General features: G+C 50.3%; 6 protein-coding genes across 6 annotated transcripts; 3 read left to right on the forward strand and 3 right to left on the reverse strand.

The window, feature by feature from the left end:
• Positions 1-202: 202 nt before the first annotated feature.
• EJ05DRAFT_494382 (glycosyl hydrolase) lies at positions 203-3,556 on the reverse strand (the record flags this gene model as incomplete). The annotated part of the gene is made up of 8 exons (XM_033746193.1): positions 203-629; positions 677-875; positions 993-1,329; positions 1,374-2,384; positions 2,433-2,557; positions 2,613-2,685; positions 2,724-2,846; positions 3,479-3,556. 8 exons carry the CDS (start codon positions 3,554-3,556, stop codon positions 203-205), a joined length of 2,373 nt encoding a protein of 790 aa, XP_033596807.1.
• On the forward strand, positions 3,402-5,352 carry EJ05DRAFT_479355 (uncharacterized protein). The gene has a single exon (XM_033744657.1). The coding sequence runs from the start codon at positions 3,706-3,708 to the stop codon at positions 4,954-4,956; it is 1,251 nt and encodes a 416-aa protein (XP_033596808.1). The 5' UTR covers positions 3,402-3,705; the 3' UTR covers positions 4,957-5,352.
• Positions 5,353-5,490: 138 nt separating this feature from the next.
• EJ05DRAFT_139199 (MNNG and nitrosoguanidine resistance protein-like protein) lies at positions 5,491-7,477 on the forward strand. Its single transcript, XM_033739214.1, has 3 exons — positions 5,491-6,454; positions 6,516-6,820; positions 6,877-7,477. The coding sequence occupies exons 1-3, from the start codon at positions 5,629-5,631 to the stop codon at positions 7,222-7,224; spliced, it is 1,479 nt and encodes a 492-aa protein (XP_033596809.1). The 5' UTR covers positions 5,491-5,628; the 3' UTR covers positions 7,225-7,477.
• EJ05DRAFT_503898 (sister chromatid cohesion protein-like protein Dcc1) lies at positions 7,279-8,389 on the reverse strand (the record flags this gene model as incomplete). The annotated part of the gene is made up of 3 exons (XM_033747488.1): positions 7,279-7,392; positions 7,445-8,204; positions 8,262-8,389. The coding sequence occupies 3 exons, from the start codon at positions 8,387-8,389 to the stop codon at positions 7,279-7,281; spliced, it is 1,002 nt and encodes a 333-aa protein (XP_033596810.1).
• Positions 8,390-8,588: 199 nt separating this feature from the next.
• Positions 8,589-13,870, forward strand: EJ05DRAFT_456469 (uncharacterized protein). The gene is made up of 2 exons (XM_033742490.1): positions 8,589-11,107; positions 11,160-13,870. Exons 1-2 carry the CDS (start codon positions 8,911-8,913, stop codon positions 13,598-13,600), a joined length of 4,638 nt encoding a protein of 1,545 aa, XP_033596811.1. The 5' UTR covers positions 8,589-8,910; the 3' UTR covers positions 13,601-13,870.
• Positions 13,412-15,798, reverse strand: EJ05DRAFT_513855 (t-complex protein-like protein 1). Its single transcript, XM_033748473.1, has 2 exons — positions 15,638-15,798; positions 13,412-15,590 (listed from the first exon to the last, which is right to left on the reverse strand). Exons 1-2 carry the CDS (start codon positions 15,678-15,680, stop codon positions 13,912-13,914), a joined length of 1,722 nt encoding a protein of 573 aa, XP_033596812.1. The 5' UTR covers positions 15,681-15,798; the 3' UTR covers positions 13,412-13,911.
• Positions 15,799-15,836: the final 38 nt, after the last annotated feature.

Below are 15,836 nucleotides of genomic sequence, written 5' to 3' on the forward strand. Positions count from 1 at the left end.
GGAGCATGATATTGTACGCTTTCTTCGTCATGATATAGCTTTCTCTGAGGCTTTGGCGCTATTCTTATAACTCTTTGATCAACTTATAGATCTCCGGTCTTGATTTGTCAACAGTGGTAAAGGAGTGTACAATGCTTTTTCTGGCTTCCTCCCATGGCTAGCCATAGCTTCAAAGTGATATTTCTCCGGGTTTTGACTGTTCTTATTTCTCTACATGTCCAGGGCTCGGTGGGACAGAGCCTGATTCCCATATGATAGGTTCTGGTCCCAGCTCAAATTCAATCGTACCGCCATCAACCATAACATCCGTATGTTCGAACCAATTCTTGTTCCATCGTTGTCCATTTAATCTCACGCTTTGTACATAGAAGCTTTCCTGTCCCAGATTCGTGGTTGAGATTCTCAATATTTTGTCATGATTGATCGTCATATTGATATCAGAGAACCATGGTGATTCAAGGAGGTATACAGGCTGCGTGACAATCGGATACATGCCGATCATCTGCCAAATTAGCCATGAATTTAGAGCACCTGCGTCTGAATTTCCTGGGACGCCGTAGTTGGCGTTTTTGAAGTACCGGTTCCCGAGATAGCGCGAGCGCTCGACAGACTTGTATTGTTTGTTGATACTATACTAATCAGCTGTGATCTCATAGTACCCGATGACATAACCAACTAGTTGTATAGATAGGGCGTTGCAAAGTCAGGCTCGTTGCCAATGTTCATGATTGTGTTAATGCCTGCTCCATTGGCACCGAGATTGGCCTGGCTACTGTTCGGCTCGAAGATGTAGTCAAGTCGCCGTTCAAAATCAGCTGCACCGCCCATGAATTCGATCAAGGTCTCAGCATCGTGCGGTATTGTGAATGAATATTCTACGAGACATGTAAGTAGGTATTCATTGCAGTAATACCGTAAACTTTACCGAAAGGCGTTCCTAACTGGTAGATCAGAACACGTCCCATATACGGTGATAGAAGGATTTGACCAACCCTCGTACGTTACTGATCTCCAGGAGCATTCATCGCAAATAGCCGGATTGTAGTTGGTAAGATTAAACTCTCCTGATGATAATCTAGGAGCCATAAATCCTTTGAATGACTCAGTCGTGTTGACACTGACGAGATCGTGTACCCAGATATTCTGCCAATTTGCTGATCGATTGAGGTACTTCGAGGCGTCACCAGGAGCTTCACCCTGGGCAACTTGATACAGTGAGAAGTCGTTCAGTGAGTACTCGACGGTTCTCGAGATACAACGCGTGCTTCTGTCAGACGATACATATCCAAGCGGTATCCAGTCATATAGAGCCCCTCGACCTTCTTTACGCTGCCTGTGAGATCAGTTGGAGAGAATGTATTGTATGGCACGACCTCAGCATCTTTCACCATTGCTGCATACCCCTCAGTCCAATTGATTCCTCCTCTTAAGCCTTTGACATAAGCGTCTGCGAGCACGTTGTCCGCATTGCTACCACCTTGAGTCAGGCCGTTCCAGTTACCAGATCGCCCATCAGGCATGAAGCCATCATATCGCCAGATGTCAATCAATGATCTAATCATGCTTTCGTAGGCTGTCGGCTGTATAAGATGGTAGAGGCTGACAGTACAGCGGAATATATCCCAGATGGCATAGAAATCATCCCAAGAAGGCTCGTCGGATTTCCATAGTGGATTTTCGCCTTCGCGGTTGGAAGGCATCAGATGCATGAAATATAACGAAGAGTAAAGCAGGATCAGGTTCGTCTGGTTGGCGGACTCGCCCGTGTCGACCTGTATCTTGCTGAATACCTCTTCGTTCCATTCCTTACGTCCCGCATCAACTGTCTGCTGAAGATCATAGGACGGGATTTCATCGTCTTTGAACCTGCAAGCCTTATCAGTCGATATGAAGGATATCCCAACTCTCGACCGGATCATGTTAGGACTAGAGCTATCCCATGAGAAAACAGCTCCTACTCGATCATTCATCAAGCCTGCTTGCTCTGATATTTGACCGCCGAATATGGGTAGCTGGGGCCCGCCATTCGCGAAGTTATGTTGGCGTTGCATTGGATCAGTGTTTCGCCCTTTGAAGGTCTTGCTTTTAGTTGGAGGGGTTTCAAAGTCGCCACAGAAATGTACAGTCATCGGTGCGCCTTCGTTGAACCCACCACCGTATGTCCCGTATCCAGTGTATATGCCATTATCCTTGAGATTGATCTCACCACCTAAGTAGTACTGGATGCTACTGCCACCGAAACCGCCATCAGGCAAGTAGTGAGAGACGTCCACAAGAACGTGCCGCTCTCCATCCGGAAAAGTATACTGTAATATGCCGGAATGGCGAGCGCCAGATAGTTCAATTTTGATTCCGTCAGCAAGCTCGGTCGAGAAGTAGTTGACCTAGAGACATTGGCGGAAGAAAGAGTAGTTTTGGAACACAACACCGACCTGAGCAACGTCGTTCCCAACTCTGCGCTGCCAGTATGTCGTGTTGTCTAAGATGTTTACTGGAGCTTTGATTGTTGTAAGAGGCATTTGTGCAATTACACCATACTTCGGAGGACCTCCGGTACCTAATGGATGCAGATGTCAGCCCATGCGTCGTATCTGCTCTATTTGTAATGATACCGGATTCATGCATCATGCTTATTGCAGTGACTTTTCCATTTGGAGTAAATCCTCCATTGAGAGTTGCGCGATCCTGATTTTCTTCGATACTATCAATGCCTACTTTGCAACGCCGAATGGAACGGCGCCTCCTACTAAGATATCTCCTCCGCCAAATGCTTCACCCGGGTATGGGCCTTCGGATCCGATCAGTGGGTTCACGAATTGCGAATAATCGACTTGTGCAGTAGCATACTGTGGCAAGTTGAGGAGAAACATCAACAGAGCTTTCGAAGAGAGGGACGGCATCATGAAGATATGCGGATGCTTCACTGTTCTACTGGGCGGTGCCAGCGCCTTTTGTAGACGACTGGCGTTACAGAGCCTACTACATATTGAGCGATGAAGTGGTTTCACGGTACTCGATGATATCACGTTCCACGCGCTGGGATCGAGTGTGACCTATATTCTATCTCAAAACGGGACGGTGCGGGGTTAGATGATGTGCAACGGTCGACCTGCATATGCGGCGCCGTAGAAGACCCGGGAGAGTGTTGGGCTGTCCTATTGACTGGACATCCGGGGATTCTTGATATCGGTGTGTCTGTGGTCGAAGTGAATTGGCCTATTGTTGTATGTCTTTTATTGATGGACACAGGAGTCATAATAAGATGAGTGGCTCGGCCAATGACGAGCTGAATTCTTTCTTAGAGTTGACTTTTAGCGTGGCTGAGCACACGTGATTGCCCGCCATCTACAGAGTACACGCTAGCCTCTTCTAACCTTCCCCAGCCACTCCCACTTTAAGTCAAGAGACGCGTCCACCCACCTTACGTTAACCCGATTCATCTCTTGTTACAACACTCCCCTCCTATAATCCCAATTACTCTTCCTCTAAACTCTTCCAAATATTGCTGTATCACGACTAAGATACCGAAAATCAGAAGCGTCATCCCGTGACGCATTTCCACAAAGTTGCCAGGTCTATAATTTGCAAGCTATAGGATAGTGTCAATAGCTCTACACAGCTTTGATCGTCAGATATTGTTCACGCAACAGACAACTCCGCAATTTTGGACACCCTCGGAACAAGAAAACCTAATTCTAGGCCAGCATGCCCCTGTTCGAGAGCATCACCGATCGTTTCTGGAATTATGTGTCTCCTCGCAAGACTCAAGAGCGTCGCGACAAACCATTCAAGACCCCTGCGCTACCACCAGTCACAGTCCAACATCGGAAGACCGGCGCATCGTCTACCAAATCCGGCCGTATGTCTATGAGTCCTCGAAGTCGTGTTCAATCTTGGAAGATGGCCACAGGGGAGTTTGTCAGGCCAGCGGATCATCGAGCACCATTTGCTACGCCCTCGATTGGCGGCGCAACACCACCGCATGACAGTATAGACATGGATCTTGAAGGAGTAACACTCATGGATGACATAGAAGAGGAGGATCTAAAGGACTATTCGGCGCAATATGACGCAAATGACGAAACAATGGTGGACGAGGAGTACAATCTGAAGGAGGAAGTGGTTTTTGATCTTGAAGAGGAGCGCAGAAAATGGGCCGTTAAAGCTGAGGAGATGCACGGAGAAGGCTGGAGCAAGGATGCAGTCGACATATATATTCGCATCGGTATGCGTGGCCATGAACCACTGCTTCCTGCCTCTTGGGCGTTCGACTTCCGTACTCTGCCCTCTACCATGTTCTCCACCGACCCTTCTGAAGCTTTTATCAAGTCTGTTCAAGAATCAGATTTCAGAGGTATCAAAGCCACTTCGGATCTCCTCTTCCTCGGCCGCAATGTGCGCGATGCCCGTTACTACCCGGACCCTTCCCGCACTTCTCATACTGTTGCAAAGCGTGCTCTGAAAGCCTATTACAAATGGGCCACTGAAGATGCCTCCGTGACTGGGCCCTCCGATATCCCAACACTTGTAATTGAAGCTGGTGGCGTCAATGTTCCAGCTGCAGTCATGCAACATAACATGACCCGCCGCCTCCACAAGCTTGCCAACCGCTACCGCGACGCGCTGCGGGTGCACCCTTCGACTGAACCGGAAGATTCAGAGATGAGCGCAAACCCGCCGTCTGAAGCCGAATATACCGCCCCCCTTCCCACTCTATATGGTATTATTGCGAGTCATACCGTGCTAGCGTTTGTATGCTATGAACCATCCGACGACGAGGCCGGCCTACGGATGATCGGCGTTTTCGATTTCGGCGAGCCACACACTGACGTATGGAACAGTCTCGCAGTGGCGCAATTTATTGTGCAGGCGCGGAATAGTATGATGGCGATGCAACCATACACAAAGCATGATCTAGATGACGGAACGATGGAGGAGGACGACCCAGACGCGTAAGCCCCCGAACGAAGAACGAAAAACTCTTCTTGATCATCTCACCTTTCTTGCTTTCTTGGGCTTCTGGGGTCAATGACTATGGATTAAATGGGGGATGACTCTATAGCTGTGTGCCCTGAAACTGATGGAGTTTTGGAGGGCACGGCTAGGAACCGTCCTAGTGCACATTTCTTTGTTTAGTCTGTTACGTGATGCGATGCACCGATACCCCCTTTTTCCCTGATGGATAATGTTTGCGATGAGTTTCTTTTGTACAGCAGGTTTGGAGTCACGCAGGCGTACTCGGGTCTGATGTGTGATGAGAAATGAGATCAGACGGTCGCTTGTGTAGTTGCTAGGATTGGATGTGCATGCCACATGGACATTCGGGTCAATAAACATCTTATATGCAGACATGACAAGTGTATCGGTGAGCACGTATTTGACCTGCGTCTACATCCATTATACGAGCACTGACATGTAAGCCTGAGCGATGGTCTCGCATAGCGCATCCAGTGGACCTCCGTACAGATACCGGTGGACCCTCTCCCGAGTCCTTCACTACTACCAGTCATGACATCACTTCCGGACTAGCTGATGATATGACTTTCGCCCTCATCTCAATGTTCTCAACCTTCCTAACTCATCTCCAGAATAAACACGATTCCCTACACTCCCCTTGGCCGTTTCATTATGCTGCGCCCCTTCGACCGCACTCGTAAACCCCCAAGCTCACGCTCTACCTCCACCAACACGATCCCCTCTTCCGCACACAACAATGTCTCCGCGAACGTCGAAAAGGGCAACCCAAACGCCGAAGCCCCAGCACCCGTTGGATTCTGGCACCCGTCGCTCGCCCGCGTGCGTTTCTGCGCAATGAAGAAATGGGCCATCGTCACGTTAATTCTCATGATGTTTATATTGGGCGTGCTATCGCTGTACTGGGCCGTGCTGTTCCATGTACCGCAGAACCTGCATGCTTTGAAGGTATATGTCGTTGATTTTGACGCGCCGGGTAACGGGGAGCGTGCGATTGTTGGGCCAGGCGTGGTAGAGGTTGTGATGAGGCAGCTTGAGCGACCGAGTCACCTGGGATTCGAAATGCGTGATCCAGCGGAGTTTAGGTATGACATCTTGCGTGTGCGCGAGGCCGTGTATGAGTGGGATGCGTGGGCGGCAATTGTTGTGAACCCTAACGCGACTGAGGCGCTCTATAATGCTGTGCGGAGTGGAGACTCAACGTACGATCCGATGGGCGTGGCACAGATCGTGTATCAGAGTGCGCGAGACCAGAGCGTGTGGCAGAGCTACATCTCGCCTGTTATAGATAAGGTTGTGAGCGAGGCGACGAGTGCAGTTGGCATGGGATGGGCGGGAATTGTTTTGGGCAATGCGAGTCTGATGGACAACGCGGCAAGCGTTCCTCAGGCGCTCAGTCCTGCGATTGGATTTTCGAGATTCGATCTAAGACCATTTACACCGGAGGTCGCAATTCCAGCTGTGAGCATTGGACTGATATGTAGGTTCTACATGGTGTACTGATCAAAATCTGGCTGGAACCTGAGGCTGATATCTCGCAGATCTCATCATCCTCTCGTTCTTCTCGTTTCCGTTTTACATGCCTATCCACATGCAATACCTCAACCCTCAGGGCCACCCTCCGCTTAAGGTCCATCAACTTATCATTTGGCGTTGGTGTGCGACCGTTTTGGCGTATCTTTTCCTCTCGCTGGCCTACTCTCTTGTCTCCATGGCATTCCAGATCAACTTTTACGAATCTCCGTCGACACCATTTAATCCATTGGACATACCTGGAATCGAAATGGGTAATGCTGCGTCGTATGATCGTGGGACGTTTTTGGTATACTGGATGTTAAACTTCATTGTACGTTGATACATAAACTCTTTGGTGGGTTCTGTGTCTGAACTGACTCTTCACAGGGCATGATCGCTCTCGGCCTCGCATGCGAGAACGTTGCAATGATGATCGGACAACCGTGGACTGGTCTATGGCTCATCTTCTGGGTGATCACAAACGTATGTACATCTTTTTACGATCTATCATTGGCGCCCCGATTCTTCCATTGGGGTTATGCATGGCCGCTGCACAACATCGTGGAAGGAAGTAGACAGATCTTGTTTGACTTGCACAGTCGCTTAGGCCTGAATTTTGGGGTACTCATTGCCTGGGGAGCAATCAACACTGCGCTTTTTCCATTCTGCTGTTGGTTCCAAGGATGGAAAACAAGAAGGGGCGTACATGAGTACTTTCCGCTTCATGGAAACTAGTTTCATATTGGGCGAATCTCAACAATGTGTCAACCTAGGATGACATTGCCACGTTCATCGACGAGCCTTGAATTTCTCGTGCCATTTGCCGCTCTTGGAATTGACTGTGCGATCTGCAATATGGCTTTTGACGGCGATTAACCGTGGGTTAGGTTGTGTGTAGAAGCCCTGTCAAAGTGACAGTTAGAGTCAACCAGGTGCCTAGGGTATGGATACACACCTTGATAGCGTCTATCTTGACATCCTGTTCCCATTCATCAGGTAGAGCTTCACGCCAAGCCGCCATAAATTGACTCAATGGTATTTCTGAATTGGTTTCAGTGAGCACCTGCAGCGTCACCTTACCAAGCCATTCAATTGTAAGAGGTTTGTCGAGAGTCAGCTCTTCAGTGCTATGTCCAGCAGTCGAGATTCGAAGGATCAGGGACTCAAAGAATTCGATAGGCATTTTCTCGTCCATCAAGGTGTCATGAAGCTTCGCCAAAGAAAAGCTTGATATTAGTGGGATGCTTTCGGCAATCGCAGCCGTCAGTAATACACGCCAGGCTTCATGGATGGCGGCGGGGGACGGACACCAGCTACGACCTTCTACTTCGAAAGCACAAAGTTCGCCCCAGGCTCTTTCACACTCGCCATCTGAGGAAGGTATATTAGCAAATATCTCGACTTTGCTACGTGCGCTGTTGTTAAGCAAGACTACGTCGTCAGCCTCTCTGTACTCGGGAAGAAGCTGCCGAAGAACCACAAGCGGTGAATCCTTGGAGGGATGCAGTTCAAGGGTATGGCTGCAAGACGCTATAGCTGAGACGCTGCTTTGTGGCAAAATAGATCCCGGACTACGAAAGGGAGCTGCACGAGTGACATATACTGAATTGGATGTCTGGACCTGGCGCAATTGGTACGTCTGATCTTTTGTACATAGCGCGACATATGCCGGCTTTGATGATGATGATAATGCGTCGAGCGACTTGATATGCAGACTGTGACAAAAGGTTAAAGGTTAAAGGTTTGGAGGTATTGAGGTTACGCATACTTACATTGGTGGCTCAGGCGATGAGATGAGGTCTAAGATGCCTTGAGGTAGCTCCAGGAGTTTGAAGGCTTCCTGCTCAGCAGTAATAGTGAGAGCGGTGCGAGCGTGATCCTGAGTAGACATCTGTTGCATGGCTGGTGTTGGGAGAACAGAATTAATTGGACATCATTATTGAGATAATTAGTGATGGAAAGCTGCCGCAAATGAGGGGAAATAGCGTGCTGAAAACTTCGCCCAAAACAACGCGTCAACCCACGACAGGGCTCGATCGACGCGCGTGACTATTATTAGATTGATTTCCGATCAATATCTGGAAGTGGCAGTGGTGGCATGCAGCATCAGCACCTACCGTCCAAGTTTCAATCTGTCTGTCGAACGCTTGACTGGCATCACCCTCGTTTGGCTGGCCTCGCATCCCGCTCCAAGATCACCAATTCGCTCGCTCTATCTATCGTCTGCTTTTTCTACTCGTGGCGTCTGGCGTCTCGTCTCCTCGCAGGTTGCGATTTCGACCTGTTGTTTACTTGCGCTCACAGCATCACCACTCGACAGATCCCATCGTCGTTGCGCATACTCGACACCAGTGCTGATCGATCCAGCATCACCATGATTGATTGCCACTGATACGCATCACTTTCTGGCTCCTTGGCGCAATGGCGCTCATCAACCCACCCCCGCCAACCCTGTCTGCAGACAATCTCTCCATCTTCTACACTACCGATGAACTATTGTCCGCCTCTCCGACTCTTGTCCTGCACGGCCGCTCAGCAACCGCATCGGCGATTCCGACCAATTCGCGAATTCAAGTTCACATATACAGCCCAGCTGGATTCCAATCATTCCCTCGCCTCACAGTAGCCCCGAGCTCCCCATTATACGCGGCCGTTGACTGTTTGGCAAGGGAGGAACAAGGGGACGAAATATGCAGAGGTCTCGCGTTCAGCTTATACAAATACTTCAGCGAGCTTTCAGATGGCGTCAAGAACACCTGGGAGACGAGAGCGAATTCTTTTGGTCAGCTCCCGTCTGCGCCGAAGCTGTTCTCTGACGCCCATGCTGCGATTCTTGCAAGCCGCATGGTCAAGATCGAGAATCCCGCTCATGTCATTGAGGATATCAAGCAATCGCTAGCACAACAGACTATATCATGGATCGACCTCGACATTGTTGTGCCAGCGGGGTCGATGAGGCAACCTCCAGAGAACATGAGGGAGTCTGATCTGTTCAATGCTAGTGAAGAAGATACAATAGATCAACGTTACGGAGACATTGCGCCCTGTGTCAGACTTTTCGGACAAAGCGCATTCTTGCCTACATCAAAGTTGAAGAGAGCCCCGTCTCGACCGACGAATCTCAATCGCACATTGGCGTTTACCAAGAAGCAGAAAGAGAACTTGAGGCGCGAGATGATTGAGTTACTAGACACCGAGGAAAGCTATGTGAGCAAAATCTATGACCTTCTTCACAGCGTTGCCGAGGACTTTAGACAAAAAGCGAAGAAGAAAAGTATGAGTAGCGGAAGCCCAAGCGAGCAGGCCTTGAAAGGATTGTTCCCACCCAGTCTTGACCAGATACTGCAAGTCAACTCATCGTTTCTTGAGGTGATTCGCAACATTCTAGACGCAACGGAAGACGAGGCTATTCATGACCTGGAGAACACTAGCGACGACCCTGACGTCGTCTCTGCTGTCGACCCAAATGGACCGGATGTTACTGGAGCCGTCACTTTGGCCAGAAGCCTTGTTGAATGGTTTCCCAGATTCTCCGACTGCTACACGCAATATATACATGCTCACGCTGAATTTTCTGGATTCCTACGAATTTTTCTTAGCGAAACAGGCTCTAGCTTTTCCAGGCGTGTTCAAGAAACCGGCGAGCAGCGATTGATGTCAATGCTCATAGAGCCGGTACAGCGTTTACCACGCTACAACCTTTATATTGACAACATTGTCAAGCAACTTCCAGTTCGCCACCCTGCATTGAAGCCGTTCCTAAAGGCGCGGGACATAATCTCGGAAATATGCTCGCGAGAGTCTTCAGGTTCACAGCAAGTTAAGATCATGAACAATTTGCGACGATCTGTAGCATCCTGGCCTGTTGACTTCCAAGCACGCGGCCGTTTCATCACAGCTGTTGATGTGACAGAGTTGGCACCTCCATATAGAGTAAAATTCCAAGGCGTTGGCGCCGATCCCGGTATCTTTCTGCTATTCACGGATTGTTTAGTACTGCTTCGAAAGCTGTCCAGACGGAATACAAATGCCCGGAGCTTGATCGCTGAGCTTGAAGGTTCTTCAGCAATGGAGATCGACTCAGATGGTCGAATGCAGCCTGATCTTGTATTTCATGAGCAATTCAGCCTCAGCGAGCTTTCCATTAGTGAAGCTAACGACGGAAGAGTCTTACATCTACAAAGCAGCCGCACCAAGCCTGATCATGAGGTGCCGAGGGTGTTCAGCCTTTCAATGGCTTATGAAGGTAGAGCCGCCAAGTTCTCCGAAGAGTTTGTCAAAGCGAGAGTGGAGGGTCGGTTCCCAGAAGCAGAGCGTGATAGTTACAAGTGGGAGGTTCGCTCTGTACCGGGAGATCTTTCATTATTTCCCGCGATCTCCGAAGATCTCGCAGGGCATCGTCCGTCTGGCCGACGACTACCTGCGCCTATCAGAGTTTACATTGATCCGTCAAAATTCTCAGCAACTGCAAAACCGGGTGATCTTGGTATAGAGGTGGTATGCAGATTGTCCATTCTAGGCGAGAATTTCTATCTGCTGGACATCACGGGCACAAATGATTACGCGAGTCGGGATCGGCTAAGTTCTACGGAGTTCATGCCCGTGTTTACGAAGAGATGTAAGTCACTTGCCCTTGATTTCCTGGACTGCAATATACTGACAGATTCTAGTGAGCAATTTTTTCCAACTCCGCAATCAGATCCGTAATCCTGCGATGACATCCCTATTCCTCATGAGAAACCAACAGATTCTATCTAGCCTGAACGTAATTCTACCAGGTGTAGATCCAGAACCTTCCGGCGACAAAACTTTCCGCTCAGCTTCTCCCGTGAAGATGCTCTCCAGTTTTTTCAGCGGAACTTCCAAAGACTCCAACTCCTTCCGAAAACAACGACCTATGTCTACTCTCGGCGATGCACCTCGACTTCTCGCGCCATCGTCTTCTAGGCCTCAGAGTCGGGACAGACCCCTGAGCCGAGACAGGCCTGAAAGCCGAGACAGCGAGTCTACATCTCGTCCCCAGTCCGCCGGAGTAGGTACGGTCAGTAGCACTCCGACGCGAACCGCTGAGTCTATGTCGAAACTGGAAGATACACTTTGTGCTTACCTCTTGGCTCTACATTCCCGAAAAGGAAACGTTGTCGGGAAGAACATACGTAACCGAGCCACGGCCGATGAGCTTGTAGTGAACGAACTATACAATGCATTGCTTGAAGACCCTGCTAATCACCAAGCTGCAGCTCACGCCTCTGTGGACGTCGTATTTTCTGCCTTCGAAAAGTTCGTCAAGATAGCATGGAAGGAAAAGATGGGCCCGGTCGTTGCTGGACCCATACTGATTGCCTTCCAATCAAAGTCGGATAGCTCGTACCCTGGCGAATTTGAAAGCTACTTCAGACAGATTTTCAGCGATATGTCACCGCCGAACCAACGAGCCTTGCAGTCTATCGTCAAGCTGCTAGCGGATCTGCTTGAAGGCACAGGCAACGACGGTGATCGAGGCATACTCACTGCTTCCTTTGCGGAAATTCTAGTGACAGACGGCAATGCAAACGACTTCATCTCGCTCTTGGATCGTTTTGTGGAGGATATATATCTTCTGTTCGCTCCAGAGCCAAGCACGCCTCTACACAGCTCTATCAGTTCCGAGACGCGTATCAGGCTCGCTCATACCGGGTCCCTGAGCTCTAATGCTTCATCACTTCGAAAGAAGTTCGGTCTTGGTGGTTTGACCCGCGAAAATAGCAAGTCAGACCTCGAATCCAAATTCGGATCTGTCTTCCGTACTTTAAGCAAGACTGCGCGTGGAGAAAGCAGTCGCAATGACCAGACCCAGCCTGCAGGCATGTCCAGAGCCTCACTTGTACGATCACGTTCGACAGACACCGACGCGCGTGTTTCACCGAAAAGACCAGTGTCTCGGGACCGACCTACTGTTCTGGGTGCTTTCGCATTCGAGGACGATACATCACACTCGGGCAGAAGCTTTTTAGGTGTCTCTGGGCTGGACACTATCGGCGAGGTGCCAAGTGCCCACAAGCATCCACGCAAGAAGCGAAGGAGTTCTTTGTCGGATTTGAAACCCCTGCAGTGCCCTGCGCCTGGAACACCGACATGGTCACCACAAACACCTCGACGTCCCACGCATGTTCGCCAGACGAGCGCGTCGCCTTCCACCCCAACACGTACCCCTAAGACTTCGCATATACCGGAACCAGTACCGACGCCTTTGACTAGGAGTAGTTCGCCAACAAAGGAGAACGGTCCTCCTAGGACACATCGCGGACACTCTCCTCTGAAGACACCCATTCCCGCAGCTACAAGCGATGTGACCATAATCAGCCGCGGCCCCAGCAAACGCCGTAGCGACTCTGTCTCAGGCATTCCAATGTTGAAGACCAGCTCAACCGCCCCTCCTATCCTCTCTGAGCGTCCTAGCTCTGGCAATACGCCCAAGGTGTCTTCAACCACCAAAGTTCCCACCGCTACCGGGAGAAAGCCACCACTCTCGTCTTCTCCTCCGAAGAAGCTCCGTATGCAGTCCCCGCAGAAACTCCGTGAGCGTCTACAAAAAGAGCAAAACGCAATTGCTACATCCTCGCCTATGCTTCAGGCGGAATTGTGTAAGATTGGCGATGAGATTGCCGCGCAGGCAAGCTTGAGGAGTGCTTCACCTGTTCGGGCCTCTCGCTCGAACACTGTACACTCTTCTTCGTCCAAGTCGTCAAGTCTTACTCCATCGATTGCCTCTATGGGCCCTCTCATCGGCAGAGTCACAACTCTTGAGTCTAGACTTAGCACACTAATTAGCGAGACAGAGTCTCGTACCAAGGCCATCGGCGCTGATCTCTCCAGTAGTTTGCAAGTCAGTGAGACGAAGGCGCGCAAGCTGGATGAGTTGTATAGAGAAGCAAATGCGGAGAATGAGGCGCTCTATGCGAAGTTCAACGATGAGTTGATAAAGGTCGTAAGAAATGTCAGGGGTGGTGATGGTGTTGAGGAGCTGAAAAGACTGCTGAAGGCTAGCCAAGAGGAAGTTGCTGTTCTGAAGAGGGAGAGTAGCCGACTCAAGAGGGAGAATGTAGGCTTAAGGGCGCAGCTAAGAGAGTAATGCTGGTGGCTGTCGACTCACGATGGATTCAGCGTTCTGTTGTCATTGTGACTCTGGGTGATCATAAGCCCCTCTGGTGCGCCCGAGAGACTTGGGCAAATACAGGCGTTATCATCTACTTCTTGTATCATACTTCGGGTATAGACTCTCTCACAAAGGGCGCCGGGTGGTGTAAGGAGGTTTCTGTCAGCATAGTTATGATGACCCAAGCGAATGTATCCTAGGTATGGAACGTTATGAATGCATGATTTTCATTGCTGCCGCACATCTATAGACGAGCAGAATCATTCACGTCCCATGTGCGTGACCCCTTAGTGCCCATGTCCATCATCTTGACCCCTCTGCTCTGGATCCAGCTTGATCAACGTATCAATCCGCATAATCGCAATACATGCCTCCACCGCACTCTTCAGCTGCTTAATTTTGCTCATACTCGGCTCCAGTACGCCCGCCTTGATGCTATCCGCAACCTTGCCCTTGCTCAAGTCTAATCCATAGTTTTTGTAGTTCTTCTTACGGATCAAGTCCTTCTCGCTCTCGCTTGGCGGCGCATTGTGCTCTGACGCCGGCGTATTAAGCCGCTGCGACAACGCGTGCCGCGAACGTAGCTGTGCGACGAGCTCAGAGCTGTCGAGCGCTGCATTAACGGCCAAGCACTTTGGAATAGACAGCAACGCGGTCGCGAAGGCGCCAATGGCGAGCTGCTCCCGCGAGCCAACACTGGTGGCCCATTCCTCAAGGTAGATGTGCAGAGCAGTTTCGACGGCACCGCCACCGGGCACGACCTTGCCGCTCTCGAGAGTGCGCTTAACAGCGGACAGGGTGTCATGTACGGAGCGTTCCATCTCGTCGAGCGAGTAGTCATTTGCGCCGCGCAGGATGATAGAGGAGGAAGAGTGGACCTTCGTGCCCTTGACAATGATACATTCGTCGTCGGAGATTCGCTCCTGGGCAACTTCTTCTGCGTCGCCGAGGCTGGAGGCCTCGAACTTCTCGTCGCCGTTCAGGTCAGAAAGGGAGGAGATGAGAGTGGCGCCGGTGGCCTTTGCGATGCGGCGGAGATCTTCCTTCTTGCAGCGGCGGACGGCCATGGCACCTTTTTCGATAAACTGCTTGAGGCAAAGGTCGTCGATGCCCTTTGTTGTGAGGACGACGTTAGCGCCGGATTTTAGAATCATCTCAACACGCTCGAGAACGATGCCGGATTCACGCTCGCGTATCTTTTCGAGTTGTTGTGGATCGTCGACAGTGATGTGCACGCCAAGCTTCATCCGCTCTTTTTGGAGGTTGATGTCCAGGCAGGCGATTTTGGCGTTCGGGATGCGGGTCTTCATGGCTTGCGATGCGACAGTACAGTTCAGAGCGTAGCCCTTGACGAGGATTGACTCTGTGGCGCTCTTCCCGTGTGCCTTTAGGATATTGACTGCCTTTACTGGGTATTTCACCTCACCCTTCTGGTTCGTCGACTTGACGGCTTGCATGGCGTCGACGCACATGTTCGCGAAGAAATCCGAGTCTCCACCGATGATCTTACTTGACATCGAGGTCTTTGCAATATTGACGAGACTCTCCCTGCCTAGCTTCTCAACCGGTACGCTGATGTTCTCGTTCATGTACTTTACAGCCTCTCGGAGCGCGAGTCTGTAGCCTGTGATAATTGTCGTTGGGTGGATTCGGTTCTTCATGAGCTCATTTGCCCTCCGTAATAGCTCCGCGGCGATTAATACAACTGATGTGGTTCCATCGCCCACCTCCCTATCTTGTTGCTGTGCGAGGTCCACTAGAATCTTGCCTGCTGGGTGCTCAATCTCAAGAAGACTTAAGATAGTTGCGCCATCATTGGTCACGGTAACGTCGCCGATATCGTCCACCATCATCTTATCAAGTCCTGAGGGTCCAAATGAGCTTTTTATCACATTCGCGATAGCTTGCGTCGCAAGAACATTCTGGTCGCGTATATCCTGACCCGTAATCTTTTGTCCGCCAAGAACTGTAGCTTGTCAGTTGATGTCCCCGTAGACAGGTTGCTGAGCTTACACAAAGTTCCAGCATTTCGAGGTTGCTCAAATAAGGAAGCCATTTTGAATGCGAGTATATGTGTTGCTTCGCCTGTTCCTAGAGCTCTCCAACTGCTAGGCCGACGCGAATCTTCAAAAATTCAAGACAGTCCGGCTGAACCGTGGATCTGCGCGCGTGCCAGAGACAACGCACGGGCGCGGACGCTGTTTGACTGTTT

This window comes from Pseudovirgaria hyperparasitica (assembly GCF_010093815.1).
Source record: "Pseudovirgaria hyperparasitica strain CBS 121739 unplaced genomic scaffold EJ05scaffold_16, whole genome shotgun sequence".
NCBI classification, from domain to species: Eukaryota; Fungi; Ascomycota; class Dothideomycetes; order Acrospermales; family Acrospermaceae; genus Pseudovirgaria; species Pseudovirgaria hyperparasitica.